The 23,122-nt window shown below is 45.7% G+C and overlaps 1 protein-coding gene across 5 annotated transcripts in view; it reads right to left on the bottom strand.

Moving 5' to 3' along the window:
* Window positions 1-23,122, bottom strand: part of RGS6 (regulator of G protein signaling 6) — a gene marked incomplete at both ends in the record, with an annotated part of 262,525 nt that overhangs the window by 15,813 nt on the left and 223,590 nt on the right. For all 5 annotated transcript variants that reach the window (XM_080345101.1, XM_080345102.1, XM_080345103.1 and 2 more), the window contains 2 exons: window positions 5,873-5,962; window positions 20,376-20,562. In XM_080345101.1, coding sequence (XP_080201227.1) covers window positions 5,873-5,962; window positions 20,376-20,562 — 277 coding nt within the window. The remainder of the gene's footprint in view (window positions 1-5,872; window positions 5,963-20,375; window positions 20,563-23,122) is intronic.

Below are 23,122 nucleotides of genomic sequence, written 5' to 3'. Positions count from 1 at the left end.
CTGCAAGGCTCCCTAGGGGATCAAGGCACTTGGAGTCTGCAGCATCGCATTGCTGTGGACTGGAAAAACAGTGTCTGGCCCAACTGCATTTGGAGTTTTGACGTGCACTGAGGGCAAAGGAGAGTGAGCTGCTGAAAACAGGTCACGCTGTGCCCCTGCACTTGCCATCAAAATGTATTGTCTCTGGTTCTGCTACCAAGTAAAAGGTAATGCAGCTTCCCACCCAGCAGGAAGACAGGACGGTGGTCTCCAAAGATGATGAGCACCTTGTTGGGGTTCTAAGAGCTCATATAGCATAAAGAGCCACACACAAGGCCGTTTCCCTATGACGGCTGAAGACACACATGAGGAAGTGGGCACGGAGAGCACGGATGGTGTCCCACAGAAGCATCTTACAAGCACAGGCTGCAGCAACCCTGCACATTTGGCATGGGGATGGCAAGCTGGGACCAGCTGGATGTGTGGAAAGCTCATCCTCGTAGCATCCAGCTCTGAGTCAAAGCATGACATTTTCTAGTAAAATAAAAAGCAGCTGATGCAGGCTGGCTGCAGAGTGATGAGCTGGCCTGAGCAGTTTTAGCAGCAGTGGGCGTGGGTGCGGGCTCTGTGGCTCTTCCTGCCTGCTTGCCTGCAGACCTGCCCGCAGACCCTGTGCCTGGCAACCTGCTGCGCAGGCAGCCGCCTGCCCGCATCCCTCCTGCACAGCACGGAGGCTGCCTCGCACAGCAGAGGAAGGAAATTTAAAAATAACAAGGTTAAAAAAAAGAAAAGAAAAGAAAAAAAAAAAGACCAAGTCAGACCTTTCTCAGCCCTGTGAACAGACCTGGGATCTTGTGCAGGGAGTGTCTGACAAGCTGTGGACCGCAGAGCCGTGCCTGTTGCAGCACCACTGCAGAGTCTGCACAAACACACACTGCAAGTGCAAAGGGTGAAGGCAAAGAAACACATCAAGCAGTCCTCCTAAGTGAATCTTTGCCAGTAAATACACCAACAGACTCTACCAGGTAATGGCAAAGGGTATGTGCATTTGGATAAAATATGAAACAACCACCGCCGCTGCAGATGAAAACCTCTCAGGCCAGGTAGGTGCAGAAAAATAGACCTCACCACTTAGGAGCCATTCTCTAATTAATAACTGTCTCCTCCAAATTTTCCTTTTTTCATGATTAATCATTTACCCAGTCATCCCAATTTTAAGTTCCTTTGTGTAGATTCTGCTGGCACAGAACAGTGTAAGTAGAAAAAACTTATGAAAACCAGCTGACACTGATTATTAGAAGTAATTAGAGAAAAATGCTCAGCATCTTTACAATATTCAAGCCAAGTCCTGCCACTGAATCAAACTGATCATGTGTTCCCTGATGGGACTGAGATGGGGACAGAATCTACAGTGGGAACCTTCCTGGAAAATATGGAGCAGCTGGAACAGAGGGGCTGGATAAAAGCAAAGCTTCAAGAGGTGCATACTGAAAATGAAGCCTGTCCCTCACGGCACGAGGCTCCTAGCCATTTCCTTGCTGACACTTTTTGCCAGGGATCTGAAAAGGGGTAGGGAAATACATCCCATAACTTGGTCTTCTGAACTGCAGGTCTGAAAAAAATCTCTCCATCCCTCCCCCTCTCCCTCCATCCCAGGATTCATTTTCTTGGCTATTGAATCCTTTCTTTGGTATGAGACTTTGGGGTCTGGGGTAGGGTTTTTTTGAACTTTAACTTGGTGAAAACCATGTATTCCAGAAGGAATGACATCAGATGAGAAGAAAGGATAATCACTTCCCTGACCCTGGCTCATGCAAAGGCCAGGATCAGGTCCCGGGCTTCTCAGGCAGTCACGTACACCTGTTCAAAGCAAGAAAGCGAAGAGCATGTACAATGCTACCAAATGGCTGGAGCAGCATTTTGCATCTGTTTTGTGTCTATTTGTGCAGGACCACAGAGAACTCGCCCTCCTCTGAACCAGCTGGAGAGGAAAACAATGCTCTAAACCAAGCAAATACCAACCTGCTCTTCCCCTACCGCGACGGGGCTCACACCGGTGGCTTCGCAGCCCCTCTGCACCGCAGCTGCGGCCGCCTCTCCAGGATGCTCCCCTGCCTGCGGGCAGGGCTGGATGGTGGGAAGCCACCCCATGCCAGCCTGCCATGGCCATCAGAGCTGTGACAGCTCAGCTGCCACTTCAGCCAGCAGCCAGGTGCCTGCCAATGTCATCGTTTCCCCATTACAGGGCGTAATGGAAAATGCCTCAAGATCTTTTCTATTCCTTTCTCTCCCTTCTTCTCAAAAATAACTAGCAAAGCATGTGTCTGGCTGCTCCTTCACCATTAACAAAGCTCCTGTGCACCCCCACCCCTTTCCACAGTGCACTAACTAATCAACACTGCTCTTTCCCCAGGGAATAAACTCTGGCTCTGCAGCCAACTCATCCAGCCCTAACGCCTCCTTGCCTCAAGCAAGGAGGCTTGTCATGGCACTTATTCTGACATGAGGCTTGCTGCCATCTAAGGACACCCAGCCACCATTTTGCCCACTGTGCAGGAGGGCTGAGGGATGGTGTGGTGGTGATTACCTGCTGTAAAGTAGCCTGCAGTAATGTGCATATCAGCAGAAACAGGAGCAGGTCGATGCTTGACCCTGCACAGCACAAGTGGGACGTGTTGCATAGATACACAAATAAAACATGATGAGTCGGTCGGGGACCTCAGCATCATCCAGCCCTTCACTGCTGAGCCGGCTGCTTTCAGCAGCCCCGTGATTTCTACCTGCTGCAGGCGGAAGGCTGGACATGGAGACATCAAGCTCAAATTGGGCTGAGTGTACAGCTATTCCTTCTGGGGACAGGGCTTTGCCCTTGTCCCTCCTCCAGCCTGACGGGGGAGGAGGACTTCTGTGCAAGGCAGGGAGCTACACCCAGCTCTCCCCCTCTGCAGCTCACTGCTTCCAATCACACCCTTGCTGGAGGCCAACCTCATGTTCCCTGCTGAGCACCATGAATCCTAAGGATCAAGGCCAATAATACAGTGGTTATTTGTAATAATGACACTGGGAAGAATGGAGAAAAAAAAAAAACAAAACTAAACGGATTTACAAAGTATATATTCCTGGTTTGTACACAGCCTGTGTCCACTGTCTTGCATCAGTCAGTGGTGTGAACAGTATGTTCCTTTTACCATTGCTGGTCTCCCCCAGAATTCTGTCATTGTATCTCAGCCCTGGCCCATAACTTCTCCTCCCTCCCCCCTTTCCCTCCATTACTGCACTCCCAGAGCAAGGAGGGGAAGCTCCCAAATCTGTGGTTATTGCATGGTGTGGGAAAAAAGTAACTCTTCAAGCTTAGAGTATCTTACAAATCTCAAAAATATCAAGCATGTTTTGAGGCACTAATCAAGCCCTGCTACCTCCCCACTGAGCACGTCACATTATTGCCATTTGACAGGAGAAGAGGATATGAGGCAGGCAAAGCTGAACCTTTCTTTCCCCACATAAGAAAGGAAGCGGAGAACGAGGCGAAGTCCGTGGATCTTGTGGCTCTCAGTCCCGTGCTTTAGCCACACAGACAACCTGTCCCTTTTTCCTGCCCTCTCAGCTTGCCACAACCCAGTGCTGGGGGGCAAAAGATCCCAAATGACATAAACTTACCCACAAAATATTCACATGTGAATCTCAGTCCATAGAGACATTAATTTGAACTGTGCAAGCAACTCTTTTAGCCCAAGTCCATCATGCTATGCTTCTGACAGAACTTGTTTTCAGTACTAAAGGTAAGGCTACGTCATATCAGTGTGGTAAACAGACAACACACTAGGACATCTTTGGGGCAAGGCACACTCATGCCCCAGAGAGATGTACTCATAAAGACTTAACTGCAGTGGATTTCTACTGACATCAGCAAATCCAGGACTTTGCATGCAGGTTCTAAACCAAATCCTCCATCCACGCAGGCTCTGATATACCACTGGGTTTTCTCTTTTCCTTCTCTCTGCTTTCCAGCTACGTAGAGGAATTTTAAAGGGATGTGTCTCAAAGCTGCACCAAAAGTACTAAAGATCTTACCATGTAGCTCGGCATTAAGAAACTTCACGTTCTTTCTGTCAGCATCTCTCCACCTGCCCTGCTTCAGAAACATTCACTTGCCCAACACAATGTAACGTGACTGTGAAGAGCTTTACAAATTCTGGAGTAACATCAACTCCTGTCCCACATCGTGTGAAGCTGATGAACAACCCATCACCTTTTTTGTACCTCGCTATGTTTACTAATGCACCCACAGCTCTTTCTAAAAGAAACTTAATTCTTACTTTCACGGCTGTGTTAAGATGACACCAAAACCTGCTCTGTTGGCAGTTTGCGGGGGGATGAGGATGTCCTGCTGACACATTCAGGGCTTGATCTGACAGCAAACAAAGACTGGAAGAAAAAAAAACAACCAACGAAACAAACCCACCACCAAAAAGACCACTTCTGGTTCAAATGGGTTCAGCTGGGAGGAGAAAATTCTGCTCTGAAGCACAGAAACCTTCATGTATTCAGCAGAGACTTCCGGGGAGGCACCATAAACTGATAGGGGTAGAAAGATGGCAAAGGTATTTAGAAAAACTGAAAAAGTTTTTATGCTTTACACCATCAGAAGACTTTGCCTTGCACCTCCTTCTTTTCCCACAGCCTCTGAGCTCTAAGTCAGGTCTAACCTTTTCAAATGTAAGCAGCACTGGTTTATGCTGTCTCAAATCAGACATTTTGAAACATAAGGCTGACTGCTGCCCTCCATTACCTTCCCCTAATCCACCTGCCAGTAGTCCCAGACACAGCAGAGAGAGGGGTTTGTCTCCTTTTGTCACCATATGCATGCTTTTAGGGCACACAGTGACAATCAGGACAAAAATACCACTGGGATTTCATTGTATTGTGCCGATGAAATGTAATTTGGCAGCACACAGAGAATGCAGCAGAAAAACAGCAGGGAAGATGGTGATGGGAAGCCACACACTCAGGCTGCAGGAGCCAGGAGTCAGTTTATGTACGGTCCTGGAAGCCAAATGTAAGTGGGACACGTACACGTGTACCTGCATGCACATGCACACAGACGGACAGGCAGACTTATGGAAATAAGTCAGGAGGTGTAGGAAGCATTTGAACACAGCCAGAAATGCAGAGATCAGTAGTTTACCTCCCAGCCCCCTCAGAAAGAAGTGACACTTGGACAGGAGCTGCCGTAATTCTACATACCCGCTCCTTTTCTACTCTGAACTGGGGGCTCCTGGCAGAAATGTGGTGCTGGCAGAGCACATGCAGACACCAAAAAGGCTAAGAAGAGCTCAAAGCCAGTTCTCCTGTGAGAAAATGTGGCTGGAATTCTTGATTACCACATGGGCTGCAATTGTTTCTTGTCTTCAAAGAAAAGGAAACATCTCTGGGGAGCCAAAAGCAAGGGAAAGGGAGAAAAGAAGCCTGGGAATCACTGCAGGGAGGTCTACAGGTAAGGCATCCAAAGGGAAGATCACATGGTGAGGCTAGGGAGGTGAACATCAAAATGGGTGAAATTTGCATCAGTAATGAACAGACTGATGGGTTCTGCATTGTCATGAGGCAATGCAATTTTAATTGTCTGCACTGTGTCTGGGAGACAGCTGTGCAAGACACTTTTCCATATTATTTTTACCTTGGGTCACCATGTTTTCCCCAAAACACATGTTGAGGCTGTGCATATGGATGCCATACCCTGTCTCCCCAGTGCAGAAAATAAAAGTGCTCATTCCTTTCTTAAAGGAAAAAAAAAAAAAAAAGGAAATAATATTTCATTTTCACACTAGCAGCAAGCAGCAGGCAAGAATCAAGAGGTGCCAAGAGATGCAAGCAGGTCCTTTCCAACAGATACCTTCTTCTTTGCCAGCAATAAGTCCTGGTAAGCATTCGAACGGAGGAAGCGCGCATAGCTGTCACTCTTCATCAGCTTGTAAATGTGTTCCTGAGGGACGGGAGGAAATGAGAGAGAGAATTGTTATCAAACCTCATTTAGACATCACAGGGATTTAAAACACAGTGAATTAGAAGGAAGAGAGGGACTGATCAAAGTTCTAATTAAGTCTGCTATTATTGATTATCTGTGTTGTGGTAGCGCACAGGAGGTCCATCCTGGGGCACGACCCCGCTGTGCCTGGGGCTGCATGAACACAAAACAAAGAGATGGCCCTCACCCCAAAGGCTGGCACACATTATTCAGTAATCAGGGTTATTCTGCAAAGACTGCAACTCTCTGAAGTCCCCAGATTATAAGCAGGTGTCTGGCCAGAAACTACTGAGATGTCTCAAGAAGGAAGAAATAAACACCAGAAATTGTCCCACAGATTAGGTTCCATTTCACCACTCATAGATACTTGAACTATCACCCAGCACTCCCCTTCTGTTCACAGAGCGAACTCATACTTGAGCACATTTCATCTCCACTAAAGACATATACTTAAAGCAAGACAAGCTGTTAATGTCCTGAAAAAGCCTGTATCTCTGGTGACTATGCAGGGAAGTTATATGACTAGCTCAGATATGGATGGCTACATCATATGTATAAAGATATGTATGTCAGATGAGTCCTTCCCACAGGGTCTTTTTTCTCCTAGCAAGTCAAACTTACCAGCTTGCTCTGAGAGCACTTATTATGTGCATCTTCAAACTTACAAAGCAGTGTTTCATTGCAGCAGAACTTCATGCCCACCCTTTTTCAGCTTCCTTGCTTAGTTTTAGTTTCCTGCTGAGAATCCCTCAATACAGTCAGCTCTTCTTTGCTTAATTATCCCTGGATTTGTAATATATACTATCCCAAACACCAAGAAAATCAAATCAAAATACTTTGACCAAATAAAGACTGAGAACACACTAAAGGAATTCAAGAGGAAAAACAAAAGGCATCCTGGACATTTCTCTTAGACTTTATCCAAGGAAGTACTTTTATCAATTTAATGCTCAATTTTATCTATACTGATTTATACAATGTGAAATATTCTCTCTTGCCCTAAAGCCATTGTACATGAAACTTTAGAAAAGCCAAACCAGACTGAAGTCACATAGCTTATTTCACAAGCCAAGCAGAATTCCCTTATCTTCACCATCATGGGTAATTAGTGATGACCTGTCTATACACAGAAGAATTGCTTAATTCAGCTTTCTTGCACTATCTGGTGCAGTTCTAAGAGAGGGATAACTGCCACTGTTTTCCTATGACACAGCACAAATGTATCCTTTGAGCTACAACCTGGTGTGGAACAATTTGTATTGCTAAACTTCCACACTTGCTTTCAGACCTGACAAATCCTCGTTTGTGTAGCATTATCTATCTGACGGATAGCAGAAGATTTTGCAACAGAAATGCTCGTATAAAGCCATTTAGCAACTGTCACCTTTCCTTGCTGCAGGAAAACACAAGGGAGGGCACAGCTGCATACTTCTCACCTACAGCACTGCCATGAGATTTTGCACGCAGCTGTGGGACATTTGCTTTATTTATTCAGGACAGAATGAGCCAAATATGCTGTGCGACAAGAAGAGGGAAAATAATGCACGTCATGGATATGGTCATCAAAAGGTTCCTCTTTCTCTGGTGTGAACAAAGATTTACATCATCAATGCTCTCTCAAGTACTGGAGCTAGCAGATGGGATTCAGGTGATTTTCACCCAACCATATTGAAGTCTGTTAATCTGTACTGTTACCTCTTAAGGTCTCTCAAGGAGACTCCACACCTTCCTAATGAGTTCTTCATAATCACCTGGGGAAAAAACCAACCAACCAAACAAACTCTCCTGACTGTATCTAAAGGTCTTTCTCCTACCTTCTCCAGGACGAGAAAACTGATGAATAAGTCGGGCGGCCACCTGGTAGCCCATGGACAGCAAAGGGCCCAAGGGGTCTCCAGAGCCTCCCTCCTCTTAGTGGTCCTCCCTTGCAGCACCAGTACATGCAGGGTGCTGGTGGGAGGGGGTGCTGGGGTGGGCAGGCAGGGGCTGTGGGGCTCAGGTAAGGCACTGCATGACAGGGGTACTCTCGTTAACATTTTGATAGACACACAATTAATTTTTTTTACTACCTTTCGACTACAAAGGGTTTCTTTACCTATGTCCGGACAACTGGGTCTGCTCTGAAAGGAAATAATAATATTTTTGGAACACAGCATTCAGTTTTCATTGCCACACAGATCACACGAGCTGTTTGCAGGCAAAGGAGAACACAGCAGAGCAGAGCCTGGCTGGCCATACAACCCACTGGCACGCCAGCAACAACTATCATTCTTGCTCACGTCAAGACGTCTTCATGTCTTTGACCTTAAAACAGTATAAACTCAATATCTGGCTGTGGGAAGGGGGAAAAATTACTTCGATCCTGAGATGAAATAAACCACCAGTCGACTTCCTAACCGAAGCCCTTCCCTGAAAAATAGGACTGTTGCACACCCACAGCCCAACTGCCACCGCAGTGAGCTAATTGGTATGAAGCATTTTCTCTGTTTTTCATATCTTGGAATCACGGAACAGAACACAGCTACCTTTCAGCTGTTCACCAAAGATACATTCTAACAGGGAATAACTATTCCTAGGCTTTGAATGCTAATGAAGAAAGAAGGCTGGGCATGGGGAAAGGCAGGACATGCATAGCTTCCGAAGCAACCTTTACTGCTTAATCGCAAGAATTCCAAGGGCTTGCTTTGAATAAGCTCTGGATTGGAGGCACAAATCATACACTGATCATTTACTTTACAGCACTGAATTTCTGAAGTACCTGCTGGAAGTCTGAACCAGTTGCTCAGGTCAGCAAAGACTGCCTTCCAATTTGCAACAGTACAGGACAGCTTACATCGCTGCAGCCAAAATCCCTGCTGAGACTGCAGCAGGAAGGCCCCTGCTCCAATTGTGGCTGCAGTCTGTGTTCAGCTCAGTCACACAACAAACCCAGCTGCACGATGGGAAACACTAGTGGCTGGGACATTTGGATCTTTTGCCGTTTCTGTTCTTTGCCACCAGGCTATTTTCTGTTATACTTTCTGAAATCTGCAGCTTGTTACTGAGAATTTACAGACAGCATTTGGCAGCTCATCATTTCTTAAATACATTGAAAGCTACTGGAGGTCCAGCAACCACACATATTCTTCTGAGGAGGCCTGAGCAAGGGGCCTCTCAACAGAGGTGTCTGCATGGATTTGGCTGCTCTGTGCAACTTGTGAGAATTGGCTTGTCACAGATTTTTAACTCACTTTGGCTCATTGTAACCCACTGGTCTCTCACTTCTTATTTTACTGAGCAGCTGCTTTTGTTCCTCCTCTTTATCATGTCGTGAAGAGGGAACATAACCTCTCCAAAGACTGAAATCTCCAACTGCAGCCAGCATCCCTAGTGATGCGCTTTATACACATGTTCACTCTCTGACACACCTGACACTGCTGGCAAGAAACTTGAGCCTTCCTGTCCTTTTGCTGAGAGAACTCTGCATTTTGTAAAGTTGTTTATTATAAGGTAACAAGCTCATTATTACTGGCTCCCTGAATACACAAAGCAAATCCGCTACTCGTGTGATTTTTAACAATGCAGCTGCAGCTCTGGACATTACCATCTCCTGCGCTGTGAGCAGGCTGGCCAGAATTATCACTGTGACATTTCTTTGCAAGCGCCCTGGGAAGTTCTTGTGACACATCTGCACAACAGTAGGAGCAATATTTCATTTCCCAGCTACTGGGTACCACTGCTGGGTACCACTTCCCAGGTAGGGCGCAGACTCCCAGCTTCCTGCTCTAGACTTAGGACAGCAATCCCTTAGGGAAACATATTGCTAAAACAAAAATTCCAATCAATCTTCTAACAAAAGTTGCCAAACTGACCTATCAAACCATTAAACAAGGTAGCACCCTGCTTTTAAAAACAGACAGAATGCAGGAAGAAAAGGCCTTTCAAGATTTGGCTAGGAGTTGACAGGCATCACACATCCCATGGGTTTCCCCTGCAGCCTTGCCAGCTCTTTCAGAGCACCAAGCCACTGTTCCAGGCCACTGCAGTGGCAGCTGCAAGTGGAGACAGGGATGGACTTTACATGTGCAAGCAAGCCCTGGCGACCTGCCTTTCTGAGCTGACCAGTCAGTCAGTCCCTCACACAGCATGCCATTGATGAGCGCTCCCCTGCCAGGATGGATGCGCAGTTGGAAATGTCAGCCTAACATGGAGAGTGACACAATAACCTGCTTTTGTAATTATGGTGGATTTCGTCTCCAGGAAGCAAACAATTCCCTTACAAGACTCCTGCAAGCAGAGCAGGTTTGCTTTCAAAAAAACCCAGAACTGTTCTTCCCCAGATCCTAAACCAAGTCAACAGAGACAATGGAGTCTGCATGCATCTCTTCTTGAGAAAAAAGGTAGAGTGGCTTTCATGGTCTGGGCACCTGAATCACATCTCCTCCATGGTGGGAAGAACTACATAGTGGGACTGAGGGCTATCCAGCTCCACTGAACATCTTCTCTGTACCTGGGCTGGTGCCATGAGAGTTACACTTCACATGGTATAACCATTCCACTTACCATCATCATTGCATGATATAAAGGAGAAAAACCAGTAAATTTTAAATGGGGAAACATTGTCACTTCTGTGAAATAGAAGACAAAGGAGCCAGTCAGGTAAATCACAAAGAAAATATTTTCTACAGTTACGTGAAACCAAGAGGAAAACCCATCCCAGCTATAGCTGACAGCTTAAGTACAGGGAAATAAACCCTGATAAGATTCGGCATTTCTTGGCTGTTTTCTTTCCACAAGCTCTATCTTTGGAAAGAGATGAAGGACAAACTCTGTAAATTTTCTTGACAAGAGGGGAAAGGGGGAGGGAAAAAAAAAAAAGAAAGATTGCAATCCAGATGGGAACGTGGGAGGTGGCTGTGATACCAGAAACTGTCTCAAAGCTGCACCTGCTTCAAATCAATGCACTGCAATGTGATCTCAGGACTCTCTCCCCCTTCGCAGTCAAATGCAGTGACCCTGAGGAGGGCATGGATGGCAGCCAAGCAGGACCTTGGGAACACCCGAGGAGTATGTGGGAAAAAAACCTGAATGACAAAAAAATAATAATAAAGTCTGACTCGGACAAAGCACCTGACAGACCTCAGGAACTGTGTTCTCCGTTAACCTTTCTTTTTAGCAGAAAATCTTGGTTCTTCCCCTCTGAATTTTGTATATGAGACAAGGACTGTTGGTGGTTAAACATCCATTTCTAATCCCATCTGTATCTTACCCACTGTGACGTTTTGTGACAGGCTTGAGACTTTTGGAGGGTTGAGAAGACCAAGCACAATGTTCTCATTACCTTTGAACACCAGTCAGATTCCAGAAAGCCCTTGCATTTGAAGTTGCTGATAGAAAGTTTTCCCTGTCTGTGCCTAAACACAGCCGTGAGCTTTAGATGACAAGGGGGAATACGGGGAAACTGCAATTTTTTTTGTTGTTGTTTCAAGCACAGGTTTCCCATTTAGCACGTTTTTAGTCCTTTCCAGGGGGCTTACACTAAGGCCAGAAGCTGTTGAGATTCATGTGAGACCCAATGGCCCACTTTGGCCTTTTAAAGTAAACTGGTCAGAAACCTCCTTGCTGTAGCTATCCCACTAACATATTTTGGATTGTTTTAGGGCATCCCTTCACCCCATCACCAAGACCTGGCATTAAAGCAGTGAGATTTGATTTGGAGAACTCTTTGTATTTCAAGCATGTGCACACCTGTGGCCACTCCGCTGGCCAACTACAAGGGAGATTTGCAGAATGTCAGACAAATCCATTAGAAGAAAAGCCCATAAGCAATGTAAAGCAGTAGATTAAATAACTAAATAAATAACAGCAAACCACAATGAATGTTAATGTTTGTTCTACCCGTGTGCTGGGCACTGGGGAGGAATTTACTGCAGATTCGCACATGAGAGAGCAGAGCCTCGGTGAATGCCTTGTGGCCTCTGCTGGAAGGATGATGAGGGATGTCAGCTGAGGACCTGCCAGGGGGTTGCTTTTTGAAAAGCTGTCTCCATAGCACAAAGAGGATGTGGGAAGGAGAAAGCACAGAGATGCTTTTCTGACCACACGGTGTGCGGCTGCACCTTCCAATTAGAACAGGCAGCAGCCTAATGCCTTTGTGTTGGCACTCTGCTCTGCAAAGACATTGGTGGCAAAGGAGGTGAGGTTAACCCCAGTTAACAGCGCACACACTGCAGCTGCAAAAACTGCAATCCAGGGGCTGTTGGAGAGGTACCCTACTCCCACTGTCGCACCATTCCCAGCCCATCCTCAGCAATCCTGCCTGACCAGCAGGACCCCCTACGATACCGCCACCAAGATCTTCCAAAAAGCCAAAGAAAGGAAAGGAGACCTCCTCCTCTCCAGCAGTTACCTGTGCCACCAATGAATGCAACTGTTTTCAGGAGTACTTACGATCACTTGCCACTCAGTCTAACTTACAGCACTGAAATGCGCGTTAGAGAAAGCAGGAAAAAATGCTACATCAGCTCTGGAAGCTGAAGAAGTTGGTAGCAGACACAGCAGAGCTGAGGCAAGCAGTGAAGAAGCTGCAGAAGAAAAGACCTTTGCACTTGCCCTGACTGAACCTGATGGGAAAACACCAGCTGGGGGAGGAGGCAGGGAAACACAGGGGGTTTTATTCCAATTCCCCTTAATGTGTCCAAATCCCCACTAAGAATGCCCCTGGATCTGCTTAATCTGGTCTCTGCTTTTAGGATCTTACTCTTCTCAAAAGTGCTGTACTGCCCATTTTGAGCTGTCTGCACGCATCAGTCAGGGAGAGCCTCCCTCCCAAAGCCTCCTTGGTACCTGGCAGTATTGCTGTCTAGCAGGGCGAGGGGAAAATGGGTACTCTGGCTGCTGTGGGAGGGCTGAGCTTTCCCTGATTTACAGTTTAGAAAAGAAATGTTTCAAGTTGGTAAACGGCACATAAGGGTCTTGGCCTGAGTGTGAATTGCTCTGGAAAATCTGAGCAATATCTCTTTGGCCACTCTTAAGTTACTTAAGTGACACAATAATTTACACCCAGAGTTTTAGCTGATGCATTTTCTTCACACTCAACCAAGTTGGTTTTGTTACTATGGAAAAAAAAAAAAAAAAAGAGAGATGAATAATTATACTGTAAGACAGACTAACCTCACTGCTAAACTAAAAAAAAGCATAAAACCTCTTTTCAGGCCACAAATGAAATTACACTGGGCTGAAGGCACAGGAACGTAAGAAGGAGCTTTAGCAGGAGGGATAACTGTAAGCAATGAGAGCTCATTTTGAGTAATACACAGAAATCCTTTGTTTAGCCCTGTAGATACAGAGTTGGAAACACAATGTAAATCTTTTGTGGGAAAGTGCATTGGTAAAAGTAACACATAAATTTAGCTTTGGCTCCTCTGTAAATTGATGAGACAACTGGTTTGCTTCATACCTCCAAACACACAAATGGGAAGGCAGAGCTGCTGGGGGGTCCGTGGCAAACACAGTGTGCAGGACGACGGAGGCAAAGGGTTGTTGAGTGCTGTGCAGTGAAGGGGTCAGCCTGGTACTGCAGGAGGATTTAGTCCTAAATATAGCAAGGGCTATGCTGGGAGACAAGAGTGGGCTGCTGGGAGTCTAACGCCATATGAGCAGCTTTAGGTTTTGAGAACAATGATCATGCCTAAGAGGCTGATTCTCTCAATATGGGCCAAATCCTGGCTACTGGCAAAAAGCCCAAGTGAACAGGTTTTGCTGGAGAGGAGGGGACAACCCAGTGTAGCACTTGGAAGACTTGCATCTCTTTTCCAAACAATACAGTATCTCGGAGTTGCAGCAACAAAGATGAGGTTTTGCACTCCTATATATGCTGTGGTACAGCCATGAGATAAAACTACTCAACTTTTTGGCCAACACCCTGATACTTGCAGGGGTCCCTCTTTCTGTTTTCTCTGATGAAAATCCTGCCAAAAAGCTGAGTTGCGCCATGGAGAGGAACATGCAGAATCCCTCAAACGCAGTAGTAAAATTTGGTTGCACTAGGGCTGCCTGTGTCCCATAGGAGATGGTGACAGAGCAGGATGCAGCCCTACAGAGACCAGTAGCATACAGCTTCTGAGTAAAGGAGGCTATGCTGAGATAGGGACCACCAGGCCTGCTTGGATGCCTACCTACAGAAACATCCTTCCTTCCACGTCTCATCAACATTTTAGCTGTAAGATATCTACTGCTGTATCACCTTGGACCATCTTTAAGTGACTGACCTCAAGCTTTTGGAGTCCATGCTACAAATGCATATCAAAATCTTGCATCTGTTTGCCGATGAACCCCATCCAGACTGCACATGACATTCATACCTGCCCTGGTCTGAGAAAGGGAGATGTGAAATGCATTGTTGATAAATCTCCACAGGGATATATATATATATTATTTTTTTAAAAATTTTATTTTTTTTTAATTAGAAGGGTGAACACTTCAAGAGATAACACACCCTTAAAAAAATTAGCCTGTAATGTTCCTGCAGGATGTGGGTTTGGCAGAGGTGGAACTGAGTCATCCATAAGAACATTCACTCATTATCCACAAGCAGTGGAGTCCTGGCTTCTCAGGTAGAAAGGGATGCAAGTGCAAGCACTTTCACTCCCTGTTTGGGAGAAACAGAACAGCATCAGCTCCTTCCTGACTTCCATACAAAGAGAAAATGCTCTTGCTCTGGATTTGACATACAGTTGTTCCTTCCATTCAGGAAGCACAGTGCACACTATTGAGACTGGAGTCCCAGAGTCTGAGTGCTGAACTCAATTTTTAAGCAAACTAGACACTTCCCCATGTAACCAATTTAAAGGTATTTTTTGGAGTTAGGAAATGTCTGGCACATGAGGCACTGTTATTGCTCATGCACATGGTTTCAGCCAGCTTGGCAGGATCAACACACTGAATCACAGGCAGACTATTGTCCTGTGGGAATACGCCGACTGTTCTTGTCACACCGTTCTCATGATCTTTCATTTGGAGAGATCTGCTGTCTTCTGTCACTGCATGTGTACAGAGAGAGTTCACTTGTGACTTTTCCTAGCCCTTTTCCTGCCTGTGTGTATCAGAGGCAGGTTAGCTTAGACAGTTGATTAATTCCTGACACCTTCAGAGGCAGAAAGGCAACAGCAAGACAAAGGTTGGATGTTAGGTTTTTTTCATATGACATGACCACTAGACCACAAATTAAAATGGAGGGTAAAGGATAAAATCAGTAGTTTCTGATGTGTGGTGCAGATGTACATTTCAAAAAAAATCCTGGGAAAGTAATAACAGTGAATATCTGCCCCTATGTAGACCTCTGCCTCAAGCCTTTTGTTTCCTGCTCTGTGCAGCATCAGGCACACCAGCACAAGACTCCACCATCACTTTCCTGTTTTTGCTCCAGACACCTAATGGCTCTTCTGGGTGTATTTGTGGAGCTCTCGGTTTTAGATTGGTTGGTTTTAGGTCATTCTGTGAAAATGAAGGAGCTTGCATTTTTGTTTGTGTGTGTAACAAACGCGCAGTACCGGTGAGGCTTCTTGTGAAGGCTGTTTCTACAGTCAGCGTAACCCACATACTGGGAAGACAACCGGAGTGCAGCACAAGGAAGGATTTTCTCCTTCAGTCCCACAGAATCACAGCCAAAGCAGGAGAATAAAGGTCAAGTCCTTGCACAGTCCCTAACCTCCACAGGAACGACCAGGCTGTCAAAAGCCTCCAGGAGTCCTGGGCACCATCCATGTATATGTAGGGATGCTCAATCTTAATGCTTGCAATTTCTTGTATCGCAAGCACCAGGTCCCTGAGGAGCTCTGGCTCAGGTGCACTTGAGCCCCACTTCAAGGCAGAGCGCCTGGGCCTGCCCATGCACTGCCCACCAGAGCCGCTTTGCTCTTACCTCGATTCTCCATCCCTAGTCACCATCCTTTACATGCAGGCATGTAACTGGGGTGCCTAGGTGAAACACTAAGAAAACAGGGATAATGTTTCTTCAAGTTCTTACATGAAAGGTGATAGAGATGCGTGACGAATTATTATTTTCACGTTTTCCTTGCATGCTGTGATTTTGCTCAAGACCTACAAAATGAGTTCTGTATGCCCACTGAATAGACACCAGGCATACATTGCTCTATATGCTTGTTTTCACATCCTGTGTATGCTTGAAAAGACAAAGTCAGTGGAAGAAAGGTCACCCCTTATTTTCCTTTCTTGGTAGAAAATGACATTCCACTACCAAGAGATCCTTACTCACACTTGGAGTTTGTTTTTGAATTCAACGGGATTCTGTCAAGTTCTGTCAATGCTCCCAGCTTCCTGACGGGACCAGAATGCAAACTGAGGACTGATCACTGATGAATCCTGCAAGAGCTCGTATCTCTATCACAGTCCAGAACAAAAACTCAGGGCAGCTGAGAGCATGAATTGTGCCCAAATCTGGGCCAGGTACATTTCTGGCTTGAGTAGCCTGGAGTTTAGCATTATGGTCTAAATCTGCTCTGGAATTAGCCAAGGATCTGCACAGCACAGTTGAAATCCCTATCTGAGCTGGGATTAGAAACGAATTTCCCTGAATCATCTTCACAGAAACAATAGCTGATTAGTTCAGGTAAAGGAATGTCAATCTAAAATAGTTTTATTTATAAAAGAATAAAAATAAATAAAGCAAACAGGAATGTAATTCCAAAGACAACTATGTGTCTTACCTTAGTTTAGTATACCTGGCTCTGAAGCCTAACAGTAAATGCCCTTGCAAGCAAACATTACTATCACATTCTTGTGATACCAGTTCCCAATGCCAAGGGACGGAGGCAGGGATTAAAGACTTGCTGAAGGCACAAAGACATTTCAGGGGAGGCAAGGAGATGCTTGAAGGTGGGAAGAAAAAATATTTGAAAACTAATAATGCGTTGTACAGATAAGTCATAATTGTCACACTCACAGCCCTGGGTTCCCATGTTAAAGATGAATTACTTTGGTTGTCAGCAGCTTCATTAGCCAAAAGAGGCCACTTAGATGGACCCAAACTTATTTGCTTTCCAGAGCTGGCTGTGCCTGCTTCATATTGCAGGGCCCCACATTGGTTGTCCAATGATGCTGATAACTCCTGTGGGAGCTTACATCCTGCTCAGTAGTTCACTGTTTAATTGAACTGACCTTTCCCAGCAGTGCCCCTTGTATTAAAAGCTGCTTTACTCCCCAGTGAAAATGGTTTGATAATCATAATATTTTGCTCAGTGGACAGTTGTTTAAGAGCAGAAAATAATCAGCTAAATTGGCAAGCTCGCCTCTGGAGGGGCCCAGCACTAAAATGACAAAAGGTGCTGCAGATCAAGATAGCTGGCAAAGCTGACGGTCAGGACAGAGCCAGGAGCAGGGGCTGTGCTGCTCAGGGATGGGAGGATGCCAGCACACGGGATGGGGAGGTTGGTGCAGGCTCAGCCGGCACAGCATGCTCTGCTCAGGGTAGGGGTGAGCTGGCACAGCCTGAACGGGGCACGGGAGGGTGAGGGCACAGGCGGGAGTTGCAGCAAGAGAAGGCGGCTCTGTGCAAGTGGAGCATCATGGGACTGCAAAGCATAGCAGCAGCAAGGGACTCACAACAAGGCAAATATCTCAAGCTGAGATAGGGAGGTGGCAAAACACTTCTGCAATACTGGAACCCATCTTAGAGAGAACTCTGTTCAAAACACTAAATGCCCACCAGTTTCAGGTTTGGATTAGGAGCCCCTTGAGGACGTCTGGAACTGAGATTTTCAGTGTCCCTTTTCTTAAACAGAGGAACATTTGCCTTCGGATCACGAGTGGCCTTGGGATGAAAAGGTCTTAAGTGAGAGGCATGTTTGTCAGAAACCCCTTTTCCTCCCTGTTTTCTTCTAGGCCAGTTGTCTTACCAGTGGTTGTGCAGCATCTGGGAGAGCTCTCTGGGGCCAGGAGCTAAGGCTGTGCAAAGCAGCACATCCATGGAGACTGTTAAAGCACCTGATAACAGATGATGCTTTGCTTTGAACTTACAGTCACAAGGCACTCACTAGCCTGAAGTACACTGTGTGCTGCTATGCCTTCCCCTTCCCAAGTACCACAATGTGTTCATTTCCAACACTTTTTATACAGAATTAGCATTTTGCAGGTCTCCCAGGTCAGCTGAAGTACTGGAGTGTCGCATCACCTTCTCCTATTTTTCCACTGCCGGAGCAGCAATTTAATTTTATCAGTTCAGCCAACCCTTTTCTTTCCTTTTAGTCTTGGTGTCTCAGAGCCACGGGCATTCAAAGAATGTGCTGTTCAGTAAACTACATTTTTTCTTGTTTTTTATTCACAAGGACATCTCAGTTGTTTTCCTCTTTGTGCTAAAGCTACCCAGGACAGGACAACACTTGTATTTTCCCTCCCACAGTGGGCTGTTTTGACTGATTGTGTTGAGTTGAGTCCCTTAGGAATGTGGGATGTGTGAGAACTCTCACAGGCTCCTGGTGCCAGTGTACTGAGATAAGGCAGCCAGGCTATAACCTGCCACAGATACATGGACAGCAGAGCCCCCAAGGAGGCAAGGCTGACCTGGGGGAGACACCAGGACAGTACCTGGGAGATTCAGAGCATGTTGGGGGGGACCTACATGCGTTCCTGTGAAGTGAATATGCAAATAAAATGTCCCCTCTGCAGGAGGAGTCAGTGAAAGCCACCACTGCACCACGCACACCAGGGCACTATGCCCATCAGTACCGTTCTGTTTCCTCCTGCTTCTGTTAGACAGCCTTCTTAGCTATCTGTTCAAGCAGTCAGAAACAGCTTGTTTGGGCTTTGGAGAGCTACTAGAATTCCACTGCACATGAAGGTAGCTCGGTACACCTTCCACATTGCTCTGTCCTCCTCTGGCGCAGACCTAGTCTCCAAGAGGACCACAGCTGGGCCTCAAGGTCTACCTTCACCTCCTGTTTCTGTGAACCAAAAGAGATTAGTTGAGGACATCCTTCAGCATAAAAATCCCCTGAATAAAATTAACCTGAGGAGCTAAAATTGCAGTCTTACTCCAAGAGCTCCAGCTTGATTTCATCAGCACCCCCTTGAATGACAATTACATTGCGAACTGATCAGTTCAAGCCGAAATCCTGTGTCTTCTTCTGATTAAACACTCATTGTCTAAACATCCATCTTTTTCTCAGTACTTCTATTTATCAATTCCCTCATTATTCACCTATCTGCTTTAGCCTGCATTTGCCATCATCATCTTTTTCAGGTAATGCAAATTTGCAGAAGAACTTGTTCACTATAACTGCAAAGCAAAAAATATGACTTAGCCAGGATGTCTTCATATTCCTGTTTTTCTCAGCTCTAAAAAGAACGTTTAAGTTGCCTGATATTCACAAGGGATTACCCTGAAACTTTGCGTACATTCTGTCTATGCTGGCCCCAAGGAGCAAGACTGCATTCAGGAAAATAGAGTTTTTGATGCTGGTTTGAAAAATTCATTGCCTAACCTTGTATAAGTGGTCCACAACATCTCCCCTGAGATGGAAATATTTTGTTAGTAGAGTATTTTGAAGAACTGCCTTTGAATGCCAATATAAAGAACAAGTTGGTTTTGCTACATGCTTTTGATAAAATTGATTACGAGGATAATGTATTTTAATTGTGTCCCTGGTAATATTTGCCAAATGATCCATTTTTTTCTTTTTCTTTTTTAGTCTTTATAAAATGACATTTTCATTTTTTTTTCAGAAGGTCATGCAGCTTTATCCTTCCTTGTAGCAGTTTTTCTCAAATTATCTGTTTTCCTGAAGGCATTTTCTGTGTACACTTTATCTGTAAAATTTCCCTGATAAATTGGTGGCCCTTAGGAGGGAAGGATTAAGCCCACTGCATTGCCTGCTGTCCTATCATTATTCTAAGGTATTGTCTGGTGGACAAGTTTCTAGCTGTGTTGGAGGGAGCTGCTGCATTTGAGGTTTGGCAGGGGTGGATATAATTAGCTATAAATAAATAAATGATTAAAAAAGTGTATTAACCAGTATTTTGATATGATATCAGGCATTCTGTAAATATGACAGACTTTGGTGACAGGGAGTACAGAGAACCAAACTGAACTTTATAGCACTCTTTCATCTTTTCTTTCTCTGAGACATGGCTCCAGCTCACTGCGCCTTGCAGACTTGTAAATTTTAGAACATTTGTTCCCAGAGGAGCATTAGCCTGTTATAACTGACAGATTCAAAGAAAATATCATTTACCCAGCTTGAAGAGATATCCTCAAAGTCACTTCCCACTGTGCCTCTCCTTTTTCTAACAAGTGAGCAGTGACAATGTGATAGTGGAATATCACAGTAAAACTGAGAGTTTTATTAGCAGTAGTTCCACAAAATCAAAAACAAACCTGTGCATCTTCATATGTGTATCTCCCTGGGTCTTTGACATTTTGGCTTGTTTTCTCGTAGCTGTGGGAATCCAGGTTGATAGCACTTTGGGCCCCAGGAGCTAGAAACTCTTGCCAGATTTCCTCCACTCTGGTGGTTACATCCTGTAGAGGTTGTTTCTTGAGATCTTGGACAGCCAGCCAAAACCTGTTGGTTGGGGATAAAAGAGAAAAAGAGAGAAATCTAGATAAGACTTTGTGGGTAAGCCTGGGAAGAGTCACAAAGCACAGACGTAGAGCCTAACCCCGAAACTAGCTGAATTCACAGAAGACTCTCCATTTAGCATGATTTCAGGGGAAGGTGTGATACACTTTACACCAAACCCTTACACTGTGGCTAAGATCAGAACAGCGACTTTAAAAAGTTCTTATTCAAACCACCCCTGCATAGCGTGACACCAGGCAGGCAAACAGGAACCCCCAGAGCTGTGTAGCCGGAGGAAGGGCACAGGCTCTGCCCCTCACAGCCCTGCTCCAATGTGGTCATCCTGAGGGGATGCAAAACAATGCAGAACAAAACACTCCTATCATTTCCAGGGTGAAGTTGTAGCAATGGCAATTAGATTTTTTTTTTTTTCCCCACTAGTAAACTGACAAGCATTCAGATGGATGCCATGGGAAGAGATTAGTCTTGTCATGGCCATAGTCCAGTTTTACAGGGATATGTTCTTGACTGGACCACATTATGGACTAAAATAAGTGCACAAACATTGAGAAGATAACCTCTTTGATGGCTAAGGGCATAATCCACAATTGGATCTGTGAGATCAAAGGAAATGGAATATTTTTGCAAGAGTGACATGCATTGTCTTTTACTCTGAAAAAAAATAAAAGAGGTATTTTTTTGGTGTTTATGATTTTATTTATTGTTGACAGAAATATGCTCTTTCAGGTTATTAACTCAAACGATGCATGGCCCCTGGTAGCCTTTTGTTTTGGTCATCTTTTGGTCAGTTCCACCTTCTAGCAAGAAGATATCCCCCAAGGTCTCTGCCCTGGGTACCCAGGTCCTGCAGCCCACCTGAATGGGTACAGCAGTGCTCTGCAGGGAGTGCCAAAGGCTTCAGGATAAACAGGTACAGAAGGGACATTTCCAGCCACCTGCAATAACCAGCTCTTTCTGACCCTATGGCAGAGGAGCCCAAGGCCCCAGGGAAGATGACGACCACTCTCACACACTCATCTCTGCTCAGCAGACCATGCAGTGAGGACAGGGTTTGTCCGGGTCACTGCTTGTTCAGGGCACCTGAAAGAGCTACACAACTTAGAAAATTCTGTGTCCCACCTTTGTCATCATGGGAGACCACTAAATAAACCAGCTGAAATTTCACAGAAAGCCTGATTTCCCACCACAAATGATTCAGTGGCACCAGCCTTGTGCCACTAAGGCAAATGTTTCCCCATGGTGGAAGGCAGAAAATACAGACTCTCCCAAACTAAAATCCCATTGGTGGGTGGAGGAGCCAGCAGCCTGGCGACTCCTGTGCTGTTTTTGACCGTCGCTTCCTTACTCACTCCAGGAAGTACCTAATCACCCCAGGAATACTGGGGTTATCATAATCGAATGAGTCCACTAACTCGTTTAGCCTGGTGCTCTGCCTGCAATAGAGGGAAATGGCCAATTGGGAAAAAAAGACATTCACACTGTGTGCAAGGCCAGCCTAAATCCTCCTTGCCTGTTCCCTGCTCCTGCCCAGCCAGGCAGGCGTGTGGGCTGAGGATGATCCTTGCACCCATGACTCCAGCAATCAGGCTGTGTTTGCAGGTACAGGTTTTATCTCTTGTTTCCCTGCTGCCACATCAGCCCCATCTTGTGTTCTCCCTTGTTGCCACTGGCCCTCACCCAAATAACATGCTTAATCCACCCATGAAGCCCATGAGAGATAGCAGGAGGCTTCACCACTGGGATGAGGGCTGGGACCACCACGTAGGCAGGATGCACTGCCCGACCCCACCAGTAACAGGCAGTGACTGCCTGCCCCTTGCAGCGCTGCTCCGGCATCTGCAGGGCTGCTGCATGCACAGACACTAATGCCGTAGCCCTGACTCGCACAATCCACATGATCGTATTCCTTCATATGTTTTTCCCTGCTCCCTGGCAGGCTGTCAGTAAATCAGAGTGGGGTACACTCAGACACTACACCGGTACTTGCAGACTCCCCTACTGGTGGCCCTCACACAGTGGCATTCTGTTTTCTAGACCAAAATACAGTATTTGGGGTTGGCAAAGGGGTGTGCATGCTTGGCCCTTTTCCATCTTCAAGATGTTAAGTGTGCCTGATGTTCTGCCTTGTTATGTGAGCCATAAGTGACACTCCCACTTATCACATGCATGCAGAGAGTAAAGGGTGGTACTCACAGTGCAACAATCTGATGCCATATGTGGCTTTCCTTGCTGCAAAATTATTTTATCATTCAATTTCAGATGGGATGGGAACATGAGAATGCAGAAAATGCATAAAGAGAAAAGATGCTAATCATTCCAGAGTAGCTGGGACACTTCAAACAAACACATGGCTAGAGAGAACATTTTCTGCTGGCTTATCTTCTGCCCTTGGAGCCGGGGAGGCGGGCTGGGAAAGTACGCTCGTGAGAGAACCGGGCGCACAGTGAAGTGACAGCTTGCCTGAACAGGAGCACCATCCATTTTAATAACCATTTGGCTCAATCTGAAAACCAACCAACCAGACCAACCTGACACTAACAAG

The sequence above is a fragment of the Nesoenas mayeri genome, assembly GCF_963082525.1.
Source record: "Nesoenas mayeri genome assembly, chromosome: 5".
NCBI classification, from domain to species: Eukaryota; Metazoa; Chordata; class Aves; order Columbiformes; family Columbidae; genus Nesoenas; species Nesoenas mayeri.
The sequence above is the reverse complement of the archived record's forward strand: the minus strand, read 5'-3'. Positions and strand labels throughout refer to the sequence as shown.